The following is a 24,076-nucleotide window of genomic DNA, read 5'->3' as shown; positions in this document are numbered from 1 at the left end:
TTTCTCAGTTTGGAATGATTTTAATAGAATATTAAACAAAAATAAAACAAGGAACTGAACAAATTGGAGAATATATATCAGAAAGACATCTGGCATATTCTAATGCGAGTGCAAAAGAATATACATATTTCACAGTAGCACATGGAACTTTTGCAAAAATTGACCACGTCACTTTAGAGCACAGAAATATCGCAAACAAATGGAAAAAACACAGAAATAGTTAATAATTTTTTTACAATCATAACTTTTTTTTCTGATCACAAGACAGTTTTGACTTTATTAGAAGCATCTGACACAGTCATTAACCTCCCTAACATTCCTCCCCTAACATAAGTCAGATTTAGATGATTAAATTATTTAGAGAACCTCCAACTAAAGATCATTTGAACAATAGTTGCTCTATGGCAATAAGGTGTTGCATTATCACCAATAATTATTTGTAAGTGGGAAAGGAACCTCTCTCAATCATGAGTTCTACTTCATTTCTCAAGCAATGCTAAAGGAGCCAATATGTAAGCTCCTAATATTTTTGCTTAATTTTTGTAGCAAATACAAAAGCTGGATTTACACAGAGATGAATGGGCATTTTATCTATTGCCCTAACACTACACTTGTGAGGGGGTATCTATGATAATGGCAAATTGAGTAGATAATTTTTTAGAGGATAAAGGTTGGAAAATATTTGGGTATGAATGTGTTCTCACTAAGGGCAAACAAACAGAGGAACTGCCACTAGGTGGACCCCCAAAAAGAATAAGAGAACCAGGGCATCACAAACGTCAATGCCAATTGCCTATTAATCTGGAGATTCTGATTCTCAGGCAAGTTAATAAGTCTGCACATAGTTAACTAGTATTTAACAAATTCCTACTAAATGCTAGGCACTATACTAAGTTCTAGGAATACAACAGAAAGACAAAACACAGTCTCTGCTCTCAAATAGCTTATATTCTAATGGGAAAGACACTATGCAAACAACTATGCATAAACAAGCTATATATAGACCAATTTGGAGATAATCCACAGAGGAAAGTCACTAGTAAGGTTTGGCAGAGGCTTCATGTAGAAGATGGGATTTTAGGTAGGGCATGAAAGAAGTCAGGAAATGCAGTAGGTGGAATTAAGGAAGGCAATTCGAAGAATATTCAGTAAAGATGTATAATCCAGAGAGATGGAGTTTCTTTTGCAAGGAAAATCAGAGTCTTGTATGACAGAATCAGAGTCCGTAGTGGTAGAGTAAAGGAAGGAGAAAGCTTCTAAGGGACTCTGAATGACAAACAGAAGTTTCTAATTGGATGTCACTGGACTTTACTGAATACAAAAACATCGTTCCCCACTCCTCGAGTTACATTAAATTTGCCAGAGCTCCAAGGACAGATAGTTTCTTTCTCAAATGAAGTACTCATAAATATTTAGAGACTAATTTTCTTCAAGATGTATTCCATTCTTTTTAATGTTCCTGGCTACCATTCCAGTTAGAAGGGAGCAAACTCTGGGGAATTCCGAGGCCACCAACAGTTTAGCATAAAAATGTGAATGCACTTGAGAGTCAGTCATCACCTCCTGCAAAGGGTGCAATAGAAGATTCCTTAACTTCCATAACCCTGGTAATGGCAAAATGAAGACAAGCAGCAAAGCATGGAGTAGTTACACTTTGGGTTCTCACTAAGACAATTTGGACATTTCTACTCAGTTTGTTTAATAAAAAGGAAAAAAAAACAAATACTCCAAGAAATTAGACAAGCTAATAGGTATCAGTTCTTTTCACTTGTTCTGAAGCAAATTAATTTTTTCTTAAATTCTCTGATTTCCACACACACATATTTAAATGACTGTTTTGATTCTTTTCCACAGCTACAGCTTTTGTAAGCTCAGCTTTCTAGGCATCCTTGAAGTCAGCATTCTTACTCGATTCCTTTTGCCTTCAGTTCCAGTTTGACTCGTTGCAGATAGCTGGGATCGGGGTAACCAAAGTTTTCCGGCCCGCCGAATTGTAGAGTTTTGTGGTGAATATCATTCCAGGTGATCACATCCTTGACGCCTGATGTGCGAGACTGTCCTACTGTGAAAATCAGCCTTTGGTCAAAAGCTCTTCTGAGGAGATGTAAAACCTGCCGTCCTTCTTCATTATTGGGCAAGTATGCCACCCGTCTCGTTCCTTCATAGCGTTTTCCTGGGTTGGGATGCTCTTCTGTCTGGATGCCTCCCCGCATGTCATAATGAATCACGATAGTGCCATAGGAATTGTAACCTGGAAGTGAAGATGTTCTGTAGGACGTTGTCATTGTTCCATCTGGCTGATTTCCTTTCAGAATGCCATAGGAGGTCTGGCATACAGGGCACACTGGCTTATGTTTCATAGCCTCTCGGATACAAGGGCCACAGAACGCATGCTTGCACTTTGGGAGGACTTCTTTGTAATGAATGACTTCCATACAGATGACACATTCCTCCTCCTCCTCTTCTTCCTCCTCCTCTTCTTCATCTTCTTCCTCATCCTCTTCTCTCTCCTTCTCCTCTCTCCCTAAGACCCCATAGCTAGGCAATCCCTCAATGTCAGGTAAAGCCATTCTGAAATCATCAACAATGTTGTCCAAGGGGGACTTGGAGAATCTATTCCAACTCCCTCCAAGGGAAAAACCTAGCCCTCTCTGCTGGGCAGGATCTTCAATACCAAAATATCTTTTAATATATTTCACTGCTTCTGCAAGGTACTTGGGCAAGCCAGCCAATGTCAGTTCTTGTCCATTCCACTCCAAGTTTACATGGGGGTGCTTTCTTTCAAAGTCTTCAAAGAATGTCTTTTCAGGCCAAAATTTTCTCTCTTGGTCGAATGATTTCAGGTCCACTACCTCTTTGACAATCTGAGATGAAAGCATCTGAAAGACATCAAGGAAATCTTCATAGGCATGTGCAGAGAGGTCTAAGCCTTTGTCTTTTGGTTTAAATACAATGAAGGTTTTCCGAGTTTGGGGATTGTTCACCAATTCCATTGCAGTATCATATGTTTTCTCTATTTCTGCAAGTTCTTGACACAGAAGACGCCAGTGAGCCGTATCAACCTCAATTCCATTCCTCATCATGTTTTGGGAAGCCATCATTTCCTCAGGTTGTGTGCGGGAGAAGTTTGCTTCAATGAAATGTTGAGCTCCTAAAATATCTTGTGGATTTCCCCAGAGCATCAAGACTTTTCCTTCAGCTTTAACGTGGAGATTTTGAAACATGTCAGTCAGTGTTTTTTGGACATCAAATGCTAGCTTACTATCTGTGAAATGAACATCCTGACGGGACACATTCTGCATTTCCCTCTGAAATGCTCTGGTAAAAGCTTCTTGAGCTCCCTTCCTGTCCCCTGACTTAGCTGGTTCAAATTCTAAACACACATTGCCTGTGGGATACACCAAAGTACTGTTGATACGTACTTGATGCTCACTTTCTATCCTGTCTAGAGTTTCGGCAAAGAAATATTTAAAATATTCATACAGATGCGAAGGAACTGTAATAAGGTCTGACTCTTCTGCTGTCTGTGTGGGGCTTGAGTCAAGGATAGGATCATCACTCTCATCTGACATAATGTGCTCAATTTCTCTTGCTGAGGCCGAGTAGGAAAAATCTTCTTTCTGGTCATTTCCCAGTATCTTCTCATTTAAGAATTGATAAATTTTTTCAATATCTTGGTAGTCACCAATCACTTTCTCAATTCCATCTTGTCCTCCCTCTATTTTGACATTTGGGCAGAGGTTAATGATTCTCTCTCTTTGCTCTGTAGAAAGCTTGAAGTTCAGCTGGGCCTCCACATAAAGAAATACCTTTTGAATGAAGGAATTAGAGGAGCTCGCAGCACCTCCTTCTTCTGGGTGCTTCTCACATGGAACTTCCTCTGGGAGTGACTGAGTCTGAGGGGAAGGTTGGCTTATTTCCAAAGTGGTGTTCTCTTCTGGGTTTTCACTTGATTCTATGAAGACATCCACGTGTGATGTATCATTGACAACCACAGAGTGATCTCTTTTTGCTATCACTCCTTCCTTGGCTTGTTTTTTATAAAACTCTACCCAGAAAGTGCCTTCTGTAGGACCAAGTTTGACTTTGCACTTGCCTCCTCCGGATCTCCATGGGTTCTGGAAATACTTTTGCAGTTTCCTCTCCATTCTAGGGCAGTTCTCAGACACTCGGACTAGAACCCGGTACTTCGGGCTGTGGACAGTGCTGCCAGTGGCCATCAGAGCAGGGTAGGAACTCATGATTTGAAGAGTCAGGGTTGTGATGTTTGTTCACTGGGCTCTGGAGGGAGAAACTGGGAAGCAGAGGGGGAAGATGAGTGAGAAGAAGGGCACCTCTCTGCCCAGACCATAGCTTAATAAAAATGGTAATTGGTTCTGACATCACAAACGTAAGACAAAAACAAATGGCAACTTAAAAACTGAAATACTAAATAATGAGAATTTCAAAGAATAATTTTTTTAAAAATATAGTTATTTAAAAGAATGGTTCTTTTCTGATTATGAAACATACAACAATTTGCAGGATGTAAATAAAGCCATCTTAAGGAAAGAAAAAAAATCATATCTTTACAAACATATTAACATAGATAATAAGAATGTAAATGAAAATATTTATTGAAAAAATCAGTCAACAAATAAATAAGCTTAAAATAAGCACAAATATATTTTTAAAATATAGGAGAATGAGATAAATTGAAGACAAAAATACTTTAAAGAAATTATAATTAAAACCAAAGGTTAGTTCTTTGAAAAGACTAATGAAATGGATAAACTTTTAGCTAATATGATTAAAAAGAAGAGGTTTTGTAAAAATCAAGTCAAATCAAATCAATAGCAAAGTGAAATATCAATAAAACCAGAAAAAATAATCAGCATATTATGCACAGTGTTAAGCAAAAACAACATCACAAGTCCATGTGACATGCACTGCAACTGTGTTTTTTTTTTTTTAAGAGAAAGGTATTTGAATATGGGAACTTCCTATACTAAGGAACCTAGGAATGCAGGGAAAGCTTTGATATCTAAGTTACAGGGAAAGGAGGAAGTCATATGGAAGGGGGGAAAGATCAATCCCCTCCAAAGGAGAGGAGAAATCAGGAATAAGAAAAATAGCAAAAGGAGCATTCTTTTTCCCTTGGAAAGTGCTGGATCATGAAGATGAGATGTTCTGATCAACTATAAGGGTCCCAGTTGTAAAAACAGTTTCTTAATCTGGTGCAAACTGACTGGTGGCTTCCAACTCTAAAGAACACAGGGAGTTGAGTTTGGAGTGAAATCAATAGTGTCAGCTAAGAGGGGGCATCATTGACATGTCCAGTGTTTCCGCAAAATATGGCAACTTAAGAAGACAAGTTCAGGGGACCCTTTAATTTCCCCCTCTTGCTCCCACCACTCAAAGACAACCCTGGGTATATCAGTGACTTTTAGCAAAACATTCCAGTAGATATTACCCAGGAAGGGTCTCTGGAGACAAGAGAAAGAAACATTTCACAAAGATAATGGTCAATCGACAGAAAACTAGCAAGAGATCTTGGGCACAGAATAATTCCAATTACAATGTGAGATCAGAACCAGAACAACAAAAAAGCACAGTATAAGTCATAGTAAAAATGTTCAAAAACAGGGACTAATTCAAAGGGAAAAATCATACAACATCAAGAAAATCAAGAGAACTTAATATACAGATATAGAAATAAAAACCAAAGGAGTAAAATAATGGATATCAATATTACCAAACATTGTCTCCCTGCAGTTTAGTAACCCTTCCCAATATCCATTCAGTCAAGATATTTCATCTTGGACCTCAGCCATACCATGCAGTCAACCAATCCCTGGTATATCTCTTCCTGGGGCAGTATGAAAAATATCATATCCTCTGGGGCACCACTTCAGTGGACTTCCTTTCTGGATGCAAGTTAACTGTAAATATTCTTTAGACATTTTTGCTGAAAGCTTCTACGAGACATTTCAATACTAGTCACAAAGTTTATTTCTCTAACAACTATTAAATGTGATAGAAAACAGTTCAACCTTTGTGGTTCTGATCATATCAGTAACAGAGCTATAAGGGGAACATCAAATTAGGAACTCATAATTCACCTGAAATTTCAGAGAATTTAGGTTCATAAATACCCGTGCTGTTTCTATTTTTATCTAACTTCTGTAGCTGACATAAACATTGTTAACAAGCTAAAAGGTTACAGTTAAAATGATATATATGTAAGACATTAAAATAGAAACTAAGTATTTTAAATACCACAGAAGGCAGAATTCTTAAAACCTTCCATATTACATCTACCCATTTGATCTTGTTGTTTCCTTAATATTTTATTCAGTTTTTTTTGCTTCACAATTTTTATTTTAAGTATTATTTCAGTACTCCAAATTTAAATTTAAATAAAATTTTAATTTAATTCCAATTCAATTATTCAATTTTCCCCTTAGGAAGAGTAGGGATAGATAAGGATCCATTCCTCAAGTAAAAACATGTATTAGAAAACGCTTTTGTTAATATGACCTATGATAACTGAATTTTCATAAAAATTACCAAGTTAACTTCCATTGTTGCAAAAGTCTTGGGATAGCATGTGGAGATACTCTTCAGTAATCAATTTCACGACAATGTATTTCAAATAAGTTGTTGATAATCAAACATGCTTTTATGACAGGTAACAAGTTTTATTTCTATATTAATTAAGAATCTTAAATAAAGTTGAATTTTTCCATTTATCTAACACAAATTGTTCTCCTCTAGGAGGACTGATTACATTAAAATCAATTTCTTCCAAACCACAATGAAGATATTTCTGATTTCATTTTAAGTAATAGCTTGATCCCATAAACTATTGCAAAAACACTCAATTGTTCTTACATTATTTTGAAACATTTCAAGACCTCATTTTATACAGAAATATATATCTAGTAATAGGCAGATGACAAGATCAAATATTTATTTCCTAAATTGTTTAGGATATAGAAAGGACTCCAATCCCAGACTGAATAAATAGTTCAGATCATATAGTAGCTAAAGTGTGTTCTATGTATTAGCTTATGGGATAATGATTTAATATTTTGTTTGTATCTTTGTTTCACAAGTTTCTTTTACCCTTGTCTAATTTTCCCCATAGCATTCAGAAAGAATGATCTTATCACAGGGAATTAATCTTATCATGATTATGTAAGTGACCAAGTACTAAGTTACCTAATTGTCGGGGATATGGAATGACTATACCTTTAGACTTACAACAGTAAGATTTTACATACTTGTATTGTGCTATCTTCTACTGACCACTTGCTGTGATTATAAAAATTTTCTGTAAAAAAGCCAGCATCACAACTGTTCCTTAATGATTCCATACAAATACAGCAGAATAAAGCATCCTTCAGTCTTTTTGACTTCAGATAAGAGTCAGATTTGATAAGCAATCATGCAGTAATAATTCCACCTCATAGCCAGACTCAGGAATTGCCAGGTAGGAAACATTCCTGTTCAAAAGGAAGTAATACAATAGAGAAACTTAGCCAGAAGGATCCTACCTTAGGCTAGGCAAGCTTGTCTTCATGGCTTTTTCCCAGATACACACCTCCACCTTTAACAGTTCAGGGTTACACTCCCTGAGTAGTTTGTGGCATTTCTTTCAAATGGTGGATTACTGATTTAATGATCCATCAGACAATTATACCTGAATTCAAAACTCAAAACAGTATCAGTTATAGTCCCAAAAGCTTTTTATCTCAAATACAAGTCTTACTAATCACAGATTAGGGCTACATAGTTGTTTCTTATGCTCATGAAGTTGCAATAATCAATAAAAATTTACCAGGATTTACACATACGTGAGAGATTTCACTTAACAGTCTTCACTTCTTTTTTCTTTTTTTCTTCTTCTTCTTGAATTTAGACACATCCTGGTAATAAGGATTGATGATTAGAAATCACTTCTATATTATACACAAACTTGAAAATTCTAAATAAATCAATTTCATTTTTTAGGCATTCCATAACCCACAACAAGTTCTTTTTACAGAGCTGATGACCTTCCATACATAGATGGTTTCCAAGAATCTGTCAAGTTTACAATATAAGAAGAGTCTACAAGGTCTTTTCTTTGTTGTTTCTTACACATTAATCAATGAGCAATTTTCCCTTTTTAAAGTACTTATGAAAATATTTGCTAGGGTTTAACATTATAACATAATCCCAAACGACATTCTTATAACTTTCAAAAGTGATCACCAAACGGTATTAGCTGTAACTTCCTTTGAACAATAGGCAAAGATGGAAATGTCCAGTTTTGTAAATTGCATTACCAAACATCATAAAACAGCATTAGCAGGGCTGATAAAAAATAACAGTTTTCAAACAATTTTTTTCACCTTCTCTTAGTTGTTCATTTTATATTCTAAAAACATTGTCAAAATATTTTGGCCATAATCTGTTTTCCAGAGCTAAGGCCTAGCAAGCAGGCTGTGACCTGGGCTTGGTGTAACAATAATTCTTTAAGCTCAGGATGGTATCATCTTTGGCAAAATGTTTTGCTTGGACCACTATCAGGTGTTCACTGAGATAGCTCCCCTTATTTCCCATGGCCGTCCATCACATGTTCACACTTCCTATTCCTTGTTATTGATAGGTACTGCCCTCTTGCCCCTGTCACATGACTCTGGTTCTATGCCCTGTAGATTGGCCATGATCCCCTAAAGCTTGAGACAATGAATATTTACAGAGGACCCAAGAATACCTATATATTCCCAAGAAATGCCAGCTTCAAGGACTATCTCGAGATTCCAGATCTAAGAATGCTTCTGTTGTAGGCCCACCCCTTTCCTATATATAAGTGGTCCCAGCATTATCAAAATTAAGCCTTTCTTTTAGGAGGTGGACTTTCACCTGCAGGTAGCATTTTTTTCAATCTAAAATTAATTAAACTTCTGTTTGTGTCCTGATTTTCCTGTCTCCAGCCTGTTTTGTGTGGCTTTAGCCACCCACAGATTAGAGGCCAGTTCCAGTCCAGTTGACGACATCCAAATCATGAAAAGTTGTTCTTCTAACAGCATAATAGATACATCAGGTTAACAACTTCACAATATAAGAAAATTTATAAGCATAAAATGCCATAAACAATAGTATGTATTTGAGACTTGGAACACACCCATTAACAGTGATTTCCTAATTACCTTCCACAGAAAATAATTTTTTTTATCATCATTGGGACTGTATTCCAATCACATTCTGTAATAAGTATCATGTATCAAGCAATTACATTTAACTAAAGAAATAACAATAAGTAGCATTCATGTAGTGCTTGAGCTATGGTAGGCATTGTGGTAAGTGTTTTATAATCATGCAATCCTCACAACTCTGGGAGATAGGTGCTGTTATTATCCCCTTACAGATGAATAAACTGAGGTAAAGAGACATGAGTTAACTTTCTTTTTTTTTTATGGATAGCAGAAAAATTTATTTTTTTTAACCAATCAATAAGCATTTATTAAATATCTACTAGGTAGAGGCATTATGCTTGCCTGGAGAATAACAAAGTCAAATAATCTCTGACCTCAAGGAACTTTTTTTCCTTTGATTTTTTTATTAAAGCTTTTTATTTTTCAAAACATATGCATGGACAGTTCTTTAACATTTCCCCTTGCAAAATCATGAGTTAACTTTCTTACAATCACCTAGTTAGCTAAAATTCAGATCCATGCATTTTCCCCATTACTCTTAATGTCAAATGGCATAATAAATTCTGATGATGCATCATAAACATATTAGAAGAGACATATTTTCACTTAAAATAAAGCCAGAATAAATTTGATTATAACTAAATCTAATAATAACTAAATTCCAAATGGTAATGAATCTCAATTCATAATTTATGCAATACTGTATTTTGCATATTTATTCTAAGCATTTCATATTATGGGTTCCACTATTTCCAGCCAATCCACTGCTAAAGATTGTAAAAGAGGCAGTGTGACACTAGATTTTAATCTACCCCAATCATCATACTTAAGGGCACATTTTAATTTAGTTCAACTCTGGGTTTTATAATCTCAAAAAGAACCCACTACTTATAATTTTATTCCCATTTTTTTTCTATAATTGATTTGGAAGTTAATAGAGAAACAAACATCAACTTTTTGTTATTATAGTTTTCAATAAGATAAACACATGAAACACAACTTTTCCACTTAAAGCCAAAACTTTTTCAACCCTTTTCTTTCAATACAATCAAACATGTTCAAGATGCTTAATTTTTCTGAAGCTGACACAAGAGTATCCGGAGCCCAGGACAGAATTTGTCCCCCAACTTTCTGATCTACTTTTCATATTTTCTTACTAGCTTTATTTGTCTTTCCAAATCTTCCAAACCAATTATTCTGACTATACAACTCTTCCTTACTCAAATACAACATTTCATCCATATTCCAAACTATATTCACTCCACTGTATATTTTCTTTTATAATGTTAGCATAGATTGTTGTTAAACACGATGACTTATTAAGACTTCCCTTTCACAGCTGTTTAACTGTAGAGGGTAGTGGAAAGAACTCGTTCAGAAATGTAAAGGAAGAGAACAGAATCTTTCTAAAAACCTAGCTAACAAGACACAGCTTTGCTTACAAAGTTTTCCCTTATAAACTCCAGGAAGATAATTACAGACTTTGAGAGACACACGACATAGGAAACACATAGTACAACATGTTAGTTTTGCCTTCCTTGCTTATGTATCATCAAAGAGGCCATGTTTTCTATCACACATAAATATATATGCTATATATATATATATTCTAAGAAATTATTAAAATTGTATCTTCTTCTTGCAATATTCTGACCTGACACTTCTTTTATCAATTATATCCCAAATAATTTTTGCCTTACTGTTTTTCCACCTCTGCTTCTCTCCTGTCCTCTTAGTATGCACAGTCAGAAAGGGATAGAGGGAGAGGAAAAAAGAAAAAGAGAAACTTTCTCGCTATTCTTTAACCATTTATGATATAGAGGGCAATTGCCATTCCAAGGACTCTCTTAACAGCACTGAAAGTTTTCATCTTTGCCTAGGTTATATATCTACAAATGAAGTTTAAGATGTGCATTTGACTGGAATTCTAGATATTTTAACCTTTTCCCAGATACCTGCAGGTTTTGAAAATCATGTAGTTGTACCATTTGGCCCATGGTAGTATCCTTGGGAGTGGGGATAAAGCCATCTTTGGCTTTATAACCCATAGAGAACACACTACACACACAATAACAAAAAAAATGCCTAAAATTTTATATTTGCAATTCATACCTACTATTTATTAATTTTTTTGTTTGGATAAGCAAAAATATCAGGTGAGCCATCTTTTACTGTACCTTGGCTGGACCACACAGATTTGGGCTCACCCAAGTCATCTTTGACCATTACTCAGGCCAACAATACCTATAAAGAGAGCCAGAACTCTATTTGACCAAGTCTTCCAGCTAGCAACAAGCAAAATCTGTAATGCAGTAGCCCAATCCTATCCTCGTTAAGAAAACCATTATCATCCAACCAAAATATCCAGACTGGACATTCGAATTTGCATCACCTGGAATACCCTTTAAAAATAAAGGGCCTTATCTTTTACCCCTTAAACATGGACAACTTGATTTCTCTTGTGATATGGCATTCAGCTGAAAGAGATAGGAGTCTAAGATGAAATCCCCCAAACCAGAGATCTAATACAGATGGGACACAAAGGGGTCCCATATTGGAAAGCAACCCTGCATCTGAAGTCTCTGGCCAGTCTGAGTCACTTTCTCTCATCACATTCCAACCCTGTTAACCAAAACAATATCACAATTCCATGAGACATGCATTACAACTGGAGAAAAGGCACATACATGTAGAATCCAAGACAATTTCAAAAATCTTATGATGGAAAATGCTATCTATCTCCAGAGAAAGAATCTACAGAATCTGAATGCAAATTGAAACATACTGTTTTTTAAAACTATTTTTATTTTCCTTGCTTCTTTTATCTGTGTTTTCTTTCACATGACTAATATAAAAATGCTTTGCATGACTGCACATGTAACCTTTATCAAATTACTTGCCTTCTCAATGATGTGGCAGGTGAAGGAAGGTAGAAGAAAATTTAGAATTCAAAATTATAAAAATATGAAAGTTAAAATTGTTTTTAGATATAATTGAGAAAAAACAAAATATTAATAAAAAACTATCACCCCCTTAAATTATGACTTACAACTTCTTAAAGAGGAAAAATGTCATCAGATGATTTAAATTTGTTTAAAAGATCAATTAATTCATTCCACAAATAGCAATAGTCTGTTTTGCTTTCTATATATTAATCATTCATTCATCGTCATTCAGCTTATGATAATAAAATTCACCAGCTAAATTTTTCTGTTTTAAACCAGATATTGCAAAACTTATTTTTTTTGGTCATTTCTGCCTCAGTTGGGAGGTCTCCCTTATCCCTTGTTTTGAGGAGCTTCTTCTCCCTAAAGGAGATTCTGCTGGTATATTATTTTTGCTTATTCTAACATTCCCTCTCCATCTTTTATTTTTTCCCTCCTTTAAGTATTTATATATGTAAATGTATGCATTCATATAAAATTCTTAAATACAATTAAGGAGAATCTGTGAAACACACATACACTCAAAGATAATGGAGGTTCTCTCTCTAGCTCTTAATTTGAGGGTTCAATAGTTACCTTTGGATTTTACTTCTTATCAGGAAAAGCATCTATTCTGGTTAAAATGATTTTTTCATTAGACCAATTTGAAACATAGGGAAAATATTTGTGGAGAAAATCTTCCAGAATTCTCTGCTTAAGGTTTGAATAATTTCAAGAAACCTGCCTGAGGGAACACATGCTTAGATGAACAACCATGCCACAGGTCGGATGCTCAGTTATGGATCTAATCATGTTTCATGAGACCTTGGCAGGAATTCCTTTCTGATTGTTCAAGTTGTCAAAAAATTGGATATCAGTTTTTTAGCATCAGAATTGAGGATTAATTAATGGCTAAGGAAAAACCCATGGGTTATGTCAGTGCTTTTGGTGCGAAATGAAAACTCCTTGGAGGATAAAGAATTCCCCCAATGAGCCTGGAGTTCACAATGCCATATTCACCCAACATAAATGTGGCTGCCAATGGGTTCAGTACTTTGTTTGGAGACTCACTCATAAGTTAATAGACGGCAGTTATCAGACCTCTAATCTAGATACTGTCTTTGTTTCTCCCTAAAATAAATTCAAGAAATGTTTTCACTGAGTGCTGCTAAGGAGAACAAAAATAAGCAGGCTGCTATTGCCACAATCCCAGAATGATTAGACTAAAAGGGGGAAAAGCCTTATATCCACTCATACTCATACATACAAAAGCAACAGTCCCTTTTATGACAACAGTGTGATAGAAATCAATTTCCTATCCTTTTGGTTATTCCTTAACACAGCTAGGGGGCCAGAGTGAAATATTTCTATATGTTCCTTCAATTCTCCAAATTTTGAAGGACACTGATGAAAACACGTGATATCACATCTGGGGTAGAAAGATAGGACTTTTCTCATTCCCTCAGGCTTGGAATAACAACAAAAATTACAAAATTCTTTCAAGGAAATCAATTACCTTCCTGATCCTTTATGGGAAGATGTTCCTTGAAGGCAATAAAATTCCTTCAAAGGATTGGCCACAGGAAAGATACCAGGGTTTTCATTGCCATTTCCTCCCCCCCCAAAAAAATATAAATCCAAAGTTACAACTTTTTAATATAATGTTATTTCCATTGGGGTTCTTACCTCCTTGCCCGGAGAAGATCTTGTGTTTTCAGAGGAATAGTCCATTCAGACACAAGTTCTTGGCAGAGAATTCCTTTTGTGGAAAATTTCACAAAGGGTCAAAGAAGGGCAAGGTTCTGCTAAGGAATTTGGGGAGCCCTCAAAACCATGGTGAGTAAATTGCAACAAAGAGATGCTGAGACATAGTTTTCTCCAGAAAAAGAAAACATTATATTAACAGTAACACATAAATTGTTACACTGGCCATCTCAGTCAAAAAGTCACAGTTGAGAGAGCATGATTAATTTATTAAGACTAGCAACAACAAAAAAAGGATCAGTGACCTCTCAATGACCAAAGAGCCCAAGTGAAGGCTCACAAGATTTTTTAAACACCTACAGTTCAGACTGAGTGTCTTTTGAACTAGAGGGTTTTGACAAAATAGGTGCTGAGATGGATTATATAGTAATATTTTTGTTTTTGGGTGAGTGCCATGTTACTCTCATAGCAATGTGGTCTTTAGTTGTTTCAATTTCATTCTTTCCCTTTCTTTGGGTAGAACAGTATTTCCCAAACTTCCATACACCAGGCTATAGGAAACTCCATGAAAAAAATGGTAATAGAATGACTTTTATGGAAATGTTTTGCATAACTTCCCATATGCTTTCTTAATGGGGGCTGGAATTGGGGATAAGGGAGAAAAACTAGAATTCAAAGTGTTAAAAACAAATGTAAAAAATTGTTTTAAATGTAACTGGGGAAAAATTAAAATATTAAATAAACATAAATGAAAAAATGGTAGTTGATGGTGGCCTATTAAAGATGAAATTACATATGAACCATAAATACTTATTTTGTATAACTCTCTTTTTTTCTTTAAAAATTTTTTACCATTTTAATGTAAATTTTGAGTTCCAAATTCTACCCTTCCCTCTACTCCCTCTCCCTTACATAGTAAGCAAATATCAGCTATACATGTGCAGTTATGTAAAATATTTCCATGTTATTTATTTTGTCCAAGAAGACTTTATTAAGAGAAAAAATGAAAGAAAGTAGAAAAAATAGCATGCTCGGTCTGTATTCAGTCAATATCAATTCTTTTTCTGGAATTGGACAGTATGCTTCATCATTAGTCCTTTGGTATCATATTGGATCGTTGTATTTCTGAGACTAGCTAAGTCACTGACATTTTTTCATCCAACAATATTGCTGTTACTGTGTACAATACTCTCCTGGTTCTACTCACTTCACTCAACATCAGTTCGCGTAAACCTTTCCAGGTTTTTTTCTGAAATCATTCTGCTTATTCCTTATAGACAATAATGTTCCATTACAATCATACACTACAGCTTGTTTAGCTCTCCAAATAATGGGCATCACTTTGTATTTCCAATTCTTAGCCATTACAAAAAGAGCTGCTATAAATATTTTGTAAATAATTTTGTATTTTCTCTTTTCCATGATCTCTTTGGGATACAGACCTAGTAGTAGTACTGCTGGATCAAAGGGTATTCAATGTTTAATAGCCCTTTGGGTATAGTTTTGTTAGAAATACACTCTTGATACTGAAAATCAAATATTGAAGAAAATTTATTAAAGAAGAATCTTAAGGAATCATCTTAATGTTTCTGGCCAGAAGAGAGCTCTACTCCTCTTTGAGAAGAAAAAGTGCTGAGTAGAGAAGTGGGAGAACCTTTCTAATTGCTAGTGTGGTCCATCTCCTCCCTTCAGAGAATGGATCGGTCCATTTCATCCAGGTTACAATCTTTCTGATATGCCCCTTAATATGTCTAAAATATGCCCCCCCATCATACATTCCATGTTCAAAAATGGTGGAAAACTCCTCCTATGGGGTGTGTTGTTTAATATTCAATTAGCCTATTAAGCAGGCAGTAGTGATTGGGTCAAGTCCTGTCATTGATCCCAACTAGTTGGAGCTGGATGGGCTATTATCTTAAATTTGTGGTTTTCTCAAAACCACAAGACTCTTTCTGATTGTCTGAATCTACTTGTGACTTCCTAGCCCCCCAGTTCCTTGTTTATTCAAGGCTTCTATTGATCACTTAATTGTTCTGTGAATCCTAACCTCTCACATTGTGAAAGCCTCTTCCTCAGTGGTACCCACTATCCCACACTACCTCAAAGCTTCAGTACTGTGGAAACAGCTTTTCAGCATTTCTCCCAGTTTCAAATTGCTCTCCCAAATGGCCCAATCAGTTCACAATTCCACCAACAATGCATTAATGTCCCAGTTTTCCCCCAACTCATTCAACATCTAATAGTTTCCATTTCTTTCATATTAGCCACTCCTGATGGGTATGAGATGATACCTCAGAGGTGTTTTATATTTGCATTTCTCTGACCAATAATGATTTAGAGCATTTTATTTATATGACTGATTTGTCTGAAAGCTGCCTGTTCATATCCTTTGAACATTTATTAATTAGGGAATGACTTGTATTTTTATAAATTTCCTTATCCACAAATCTGATAAACTATTCCATACTCTCTTCATTTGCTTATTATATTACTCTGATTGGCAATATTTGTTGTTAAATAATAGAGCATAATATTAATTTTCCTCATTCTGGAGGAAGCAGAATCTTCTTTGAATCTTAACCACATAGGGCAAAAGGTAAGGAGTGAAGAGTTGGAAATTCTGAACTCTCCAAGGTCAGAGGCTTTGATAGAAACTTTGTTTTTATTTATTTTGCTACAATTGTGAGTAGCAACAGAGAAAGAAAGAGTCAATTTAGGATTCTTAAAAACTGTTGAGTACCTAAGCTGATGAAATCTCCAGGGGTCTGATATTTCTGGTCATGATTTTATCCTGGAATAAGCATGATATCCCTGAAGTGGAAAATAATTGCAAATTTGATAATCTAAGATTCCATTCCCACTTTTTTCTGTTTTTAATAATATTTTATTTCCCCAAATTATATGTAAAAACAATTTTTAACATTCTTTTTAAACTGAGTTCTAAATTTTCTCTGTTTCTCCCTCATGAATTTATTCTGGGGCCAGTAGGAATGTTCCTAAAATCCAAATTTTTAAGAAAAAAATTTGAATTTAAAAAAATTTTAATTTACAAGAGTTGAAGAGATATTATTTTGTGTTTATAGTAGATGTATGGGGGAATCATAATTTAAGAATAATAGATTTGTCTGTGCCTGATAAGAAACAGCATTTAAAAAACTAAGACATACACAGAATAAAAATAGTATTACAGAAAACACTTGTATTATACATAAAATAAATCCAAAAAAAGCAGGACTTTCAACCATGCTGTCAGACAATACAAAAACAAACATTCAAAAAATGAAAAGACACAAACAAGTATATTTTGATGAAAGGAACAATAGGCAACAAACCACAATAAACAATAAAGTTATATTTTTAATTGCTTTAGCATCCAAATTCATCAGGGAAAGATTAACTGAACTATGAGAAAACACACACAAAAAAAATGACACAATAATGCTAGTATATGGAAACGTCCCTCTCCTGATTTTCTAGAAACAAAAGATAAAATAGGGAATTAAACAAATTTCTGGGGAAACCAGAGCTGAAAGACTTATAAGCACCTTCTAAATGTGACTGCAAAAGAAATGAAATATTTGTCAGCACTATGTGTAATTTTTATAAAAACTGATCAAGTATTAGGAACAGAAATACAACAAACCAATGTAAAAATAAAGAGATAGTTAATATATCATGTACAATAAAAACAGTCATTAGTTTAGGAAGCAGAAACAAAAGCGCTAGAGCCTAAGGAAAACTTAATCATGAAATCCTAAACAATGAATGGGTTAATGAAAAAATCATAGAAACTAATAAATCTGTAAAAAAAATTGGTAATAATTAAAAGAACACATGAAAATTTCTAGTATATGTCTAACGCAGCCCTGGAAAATATATAAAAAATATTCCTATAAATAGAAATTCACATAACAGAAAAAGAGAGGATTAATGAACTGAATATGTACTTTAAAATTAAAAATCCATGAAATAAACATATCTAAAATAAGCAAAAATGGGGAGATAATAAAAATTAGAAGAGAAATAAAGTAGAAACCCAAAAACCCTTTAGAAATGCTAAATGAAACTAAAAATTGGTTCTTTGAAAAGGTTAACAAAATTGGTGTAGCTAGATGACATTATCCTTGAAGTCAGGAGGATTTGAGTTCAAATCTAGCCTTAGACACTTAACACTTACTAGCTGGGCAAGTCACTTAAACCTAACTGCCTTGTCAGAATTTTTTTTCTTAATTAAAAAAAAGAAAAGGTTAACAAAACTAGACAAATGTAATTAAAATATAATTAATAAAACTTTACATTTACCAATTAATCTTTAGGCATCAAATCAAATCAACAAATTAGAAAAGAATCAGGGCCAATCACAACAAAATTATAAGAAATTAAAAGATTAATCATAACTTATTATGCACATTTAGGCTAACCAAAATTAAGAAAAAAGAAAATAGAGGACTATTTTAAAAAATATTTAATACTCAACTATCAGAGGATCAAATAGACTTCCTAAATAATGAAATCTCTCTCTGAAAAAGAAATAAAGTTACATGTAAAGGATGTAAAGGTGAGGAGGGAGAACAACTCCTGGACTTCAGTGATTCACAGGATAATTCTAGCAAACTTTCAAAGAACAATTAGTGCCCAAACAAAAAAATCATTCTCACATATTGAAAAAGCATTTTACACCAGAATCATTTTATGACAAATACATAAACCAAAGAAGAATAAAACATAGGCCATCTACAAATCAGTTTCATTAATGAAGATTGATTCAAGATTTTAAAATAAAAACCAGTCAAACAAACTACAGCAATGTATCCAAGAAATCATTCATTATGATCAAGTTGTATTTATATATGCAAAGCAAGAATGGTTCACATTAGGAAAAAAAAAATAATGCAATCTTATAAAAAAATCCAAAACCACACAATTATCTCAAGAAATTTGGGAAGAAAGTGCAATACTTGTAAATAGTAAATCTCATACAAAGTATAAGCTTAGAGAATTTTTAAAATTTTCCTAAAAGTATCTATCTAAAACTAAAAGGAAACATAATACACAAAGGAGAAACTAGAATCTTTTCTTTAATGACAGGAAGGAAAAAAGGATGTTCAATTTCCCCACTATTATTTCATAATGAAACAACTTCAGCAAGGTTTTAGAATATAAAATAAACCAACAAAAAATAACTTCATTTCTATATCCCCTCTCCCCACAAAAATCTATAGGAAAAAACTAGAAAGAAAACTTCCATTTATACTTGAGAATCTATCTGCAAGACAAAACTAAGAAGTATATGAACACAATTACAAAACACCTTTCATATAAATATAGATCTAAACTATTGGAGAAATATTAATTGCTCATGGATAGGCCAAATCAATATCATAAAAATGACAGTTCTGTCTAAATCAATTTAGATATTCCATGCCATACCAATCCAATTACCAAAAATATTTTATAGAGATAGGAAAAAATTAACAAAATTCATCTGGATGAATAAGGGGTCAAGAATACTAAGGAAAACATTGGAAAATATGTGAAGAATGGCTGCTGAGCAGTGCCATATTTAAAAATGTTACAAAGCAATAATCATTAAAAATAATCTGATACTAGCTAAGAAATAGTCATGGATCAACAGAATAGATTAAATGCACAATAGTAAATGACCATAGTAACCTAGTGTTTGAGAAATCCAAACATCTAAACTTTGGGGGCCAAAACTCAGAATCTCAAAATAGTTGCTGGGAAAACTGGAAAGCACTTTGCAGAAACTTGGCAAGAACCTACATCTCACACTATATGTTAACATTAGGTCAAAAATAGGTAAAGGATCTAGAAAAACTAGGAGAGCATGGAAAAATTTACCTGTCAGAAATATGGATAAAGCAATTAAGGCAAACGATTTAAAAATACAAACCATTCTTCAACTGATATTAACAAGAAGTATTCAGAAAAAGAAATCAACGCTATTAATAGGCATATAAAAATTCTCTAAATCACTCTTGATCACTTCCAAAGAGAGAAATGATCAACTCTCAGTACAGATTGAAGCATATTTTTTCATTTTCTTTATTTTTCTTGCTTCTTATTTTGCAACATGACTAAAACAAAAATATGTTGTTTGTAATTGATATCATATTGCTTGCATTTCTCAACGAGTAGGGAGGGAATGTAGGGATGTGGAGTATTTAGAATTGAAAATAAAATATGAATGTTGATTTTTTTTAATTCAGCAAAAAAAGTGATTTCTCCCAAACATTTAAACAACAATTAATTCCAATTCTACATAAACTGTTTGAAGAAAAGAGGTAAAGATGGGATGCTACAAAATCCCTTCTATGACACAGATATGATCTTTGTAACTAAATACAGGGATTCAAAAAGAGAAAACCATATTCCAATTTGGATAATATTTATTGATAAGAAAGCTTTCGGGGCAGCTAGATGGCACAGTGGATAGACCACTGGTCCTGAAGTCAGGAGAACCTGAGTTCAAATCCGGCCTCAGACATTTAATACTTACTAGCTGTGTGACCCTGGGCAAGTCACTTAATCCCAATTGCCTCAGCAAAAAAAAAAGAAAGAAAGAAAGAAAGAAAACTTTCAATAAAATATTAGCAGTACTATGTAATATATACTATGATCAGGCTGTATTTATGCCAGGAATGGCAATAGATGCTGAAAAAGGTTTTGATAAAATACAATACCAATTTCTATTTGAAAACAAACAAATAGAAAAGCATAGGAATAACTGGAAACTTCCTTAAAATGACAAAAAGTACCAAGGCATAGAAATAAGACAATTAAACATCTTGAAATGAAATAAGCAAGCACTGGCAAAGAAAAAAACAACTTTGTGTAGATAATATGATGGTTTATTTAAGAAATCAAGTTAAAAAACTAATTAAAAAAAAGAACACCTTCAGTCATATAGCATAATAAAAAATATACCCAAACAAATATTTATCATTTTTATATATTACCAATAATCCATCAGGAAGGCTGGCTCTTTGAGAGAAATACAACTATCTTTTACCATTCTTTTCAACTGTTCAATCCAAGAGCCTGAGGGTATTCGTGGGGATTGCATCATTCTTAAATAAAAAGAGACACAGGTATAATAGAGGTATTCACTTCATCACATTTCTACCCCTGGGTTAGGAGAGGGTGCCCAGTTCACTACATACAAATTTAATGCTATAATGAGTATAGCATCATGGGGTGAATATATAGTGTATAACCCCCTAGACATTCAGAGGTCTCTCTGTCCTCTGTCATTACATAAATTTTGAGATTTTTCAATCCAGAATTGAATGGGGAATACCTTTTGTTTTTGGCTATCAATATGTATTTTGTCCCATCGAAATACATGTGGCAACATCATTCACATCTTGTAGCATTCTAAAAAATCTGCGGTGTCCACTACCATGGCAAAGAGAGCAAGCCCATTTTGGTATGGAAAAATTAGAGGAGCAAGGAGGAGAAATCACTGTTCACATCTACAGATAAGGAAAGAGGTTTGGAGCAAATACGCTTTACAGACAACCATAGAAAAGAAAATGAATAATTTCAATTGTATAAATTGAAAAAGCTTTAGCACAAATAAATCTTATGGAATTAAAATGAGAAGGGAAACAGGTCAATAAAGAAAAAAGTGTGCAAACTTCTCTATTAAAGATTTTACACTTGTGTGTATGTACATATATACATATACAGATAAATTTGAAGCAATTCCATATATATATATATATATATATATATGGAATTGCTTCAAATTTATCAAACTAAAAGCTATTCACCAATACATAAATGGTTAAAGGCTATGAAGAGGAGATGGGCTTCAAAGGAAGAAATCTCAGCAATCAAAAACTATATGATATAAGGCTCCAAGTTACTAATAATTAGTGAAATGTAAATTAAGCACTTTTGAGATTCCACCTCTCAGCCATCAAACAGGCTGGCAGAAACTGAAAAATGACACACACATCCCTCCCCCTTTACACATACTTCTTAGTTTTCTTTTGTGTGTTACTTTCCTTCATTATATTGTAAACTCTTGAGACAGGGACTGTGTTTTGCTTTTTTGGTATGGGTATCCCTAGTGCTTACCATAGTGGCTGGCATATAGTAGATCTTAAATATCTTCTGACTGTTAATGAACAAAATGACAAATGTTTCAAAAGCTGCAGGAAAATAGGCATAGAGAAAACATTGCTAATAGAGATGTAAACTGCTCCACACATACTGAGAAATAATTTGTAATTGTGTCCCCAAAGTTACTAAATTGTGGCCCAACTGAAACATCACTGGACTTGGACCACATAGTGAGCAAAGAAATAGGAAAAGTACCTATACATACAAAAAATATTTATAGGAGTGCTTTTTGAAATAGCCCTAAATTGGAAATTAAGGGGTGTCCACCTATGGTGAAATAACTAAACAAACTGTGGTCTGTGAATATAATGACAGGATTACATTTTATTGTGCCATAAGAAGTGGACAGTTTCATAGGAAACTGGGAAGAACTCTTAAGATCTGCCACAGATTGGCACAATGGATAGAGCACCAACCCTGAATTCAGGAGGACCTGAGTTCAAATTTGATCTCAGACTTCCTAGCTGTGTGACCCTGGGCAAATCAACTTAACCCCAATTGCCTCAGCAAAAACAAAAAACAAATCTGTCACACATCGAAGTGAGAACTAGAATAACTTGCACAATGACAACATTATACAGAAAGAATGTTTAAAGCTTTTAGAACCCTAATTAATGCAGTCCAGTGGACTGTAGATGAATCATGCTACCCACCTCCTTTCAGAGAGGTGATGGACTGAAAATCCAGAATACCTACCTATTTGAACATGATCAAGATGGGAATTGGTTTTGCTGAAATATACAGCTTTATTTGAGGGTTTTGTCATCATTATTGTTATTGTTGTTGTGGGGAGGAAATGACAAAGGCTTGTAAAAAATTTTTTAAAAAATCTTTAAAATAAGAGAATTACTCTTCCCATTTTGGTTAGCTGTCTTATATAAGAATCATCCTTTTTTTTTTTTTTTTGCATTTTTAAGTGTTTAAAATAGGGAGTTGCCAATATTTGGTTGGCTTCATAAAGCTATATTATCTCTGCATCCAGTTCAGTGGGCCTAAAAGAGGTGGGTTTTGGCCTTGTGAAAGGCTTAAAAAACCAGATCAATGCAATGACCAATTAAAATCCTAAAAGATCCATAATGAAGTATGAAATCCATATTGTGACAGGTGAGGAAATGACACATTTTCAGACATAGCTAAAGTGGAGAATTGTTTTTCTTGACTATACATATATATATTTTGTAAAAAGGCTTTTTTATTTCTTCTCTTGTTTTTAATTAGGTGAGGGGAGGAGAAGATGGAGAAGAGAGGGAGGGAGAAGGAAAGGGGTGGGGGAAGACTATCACTAAGGCATCTTAAAAAAAAAAAAAAAAAAAAACTAAACAAAGGAGAAGAGAAGGCAGGCCAGAAAGAAACAATAGCAGCTTTGAAAAATACAGATTAAATTTATTAAATATTAAAAAAAAACCTTAGCTATGAATAGACTACACAGATCAACAGGTGCATGGACAATCCCTTTTTTCCTGAAGTGTGATGTATGGGAATGCTTATTTGATAGGGATTTTGTGGCGTCTAGAATAATAAGAAATGAATGAATGGAAATGAAAAGGTACCAAAATAAGAGATGTTTGGTAGCCCGGATCTTCTTTGCCCACCACCATCCATCAGTCCCTACTTCGGGGTCTCGCTCAGTAGAAAGGCTGGGAAAGTGGGAGGAGGGGTGGGGACGGTGGAGGGGTGGGCACGGTGGAGAGGCAGACGCCCAAAGTGGGAGGGGGTGTCATTGGATGTGTTCCCGGAGGACCCCACCCCTCCAGACAGACAGACCTCTGGGCACATCCAGCTACGGATCCATCCTTGGGGGAAGTCCAAAAGGCCCTGGAGGGAGGTCTGGGGTGTCGGGAGACACCCTTTGGGATTCTGGGGAGGGAGGGAAGGAAGGGAGTAAAAGAGACGCCCCACGGGTCTTACCTCCAGCACACAGGGCACTCCCACGACGGCTCGACCGGGACTGGATGCTGGGGATCCGGGGGGAGGCGACTGGAACTTGAGCTGCAGGCGATCCGGGGGCAGGAGGAGACCGGAGCTTGAGCTGCCAGCAGCCCCTTTTCACAGAATATTGGATGCCCCAGCCCAGCTGAAAAACCGCAGAAAGGAGGAGACCTGTGACATTAC

At 34.7% G+C, this 24,076-nt stretch overlaps 1 protein-coding gene across 5 annotated transcripts; it reads right to left on the bottom strand.

The window, feature by feature from the left end:
• Positions 1-24,076, bottom strand: LOC127542805 (E3 ubiquitin-protein ligase DTX3L-like). Of its 5 annotated transcripts, none has more exons than XM_051968627.1 (3): positions 23,873-24,076; positions 7,539-7,910; positions 1-4,294 (listed from the first exon to the last, which is right to left on the bottom strand). In XM_051968627.1, exon 3 carries the CDS (start codon positions 4,239-4,241, stop codon positions 1,905-1,907), a length of 2,337 nt encoding a protein of 778 aa, XP_051824587.1. In that variant the 5' UTR covers positions 4,242-4,294; positions 7,539-7,910; positions 23,873-24,076; the 3' UTR covers positions 1-1,904. The 5 variants fall into 5 exon arrangements, with proteins under 5 accessions (XP_051824587.1, XP_051824590.1, XP_051824585.1 ...); XM_051968630.1 differs by having other exon boundaries at positions 7,839-7,910; XM_051968625.1 differs by lacking the exon at positions 7,539-7,910.

The sequence above is a fragment of the Antechinus flavipes genome, chromosome X, assembly GCF_016432865.1.
Source record: "Antechinus flavipes isolate AdamAnt ecotype Samford, QLD, Australia chromosome X, AdamAnt_v2, whole genome shotgun sequence".
Taxonomy (NCBI): Eukaryota; Metazoa; Chordata; class Mammalia; order Dasyuromorphia; family Dasyuridae; genus Antechinus; species Antechinus flavipes.
This window is presented reverse-complemented; position numbering and strand designations above follow the sequence as displayed.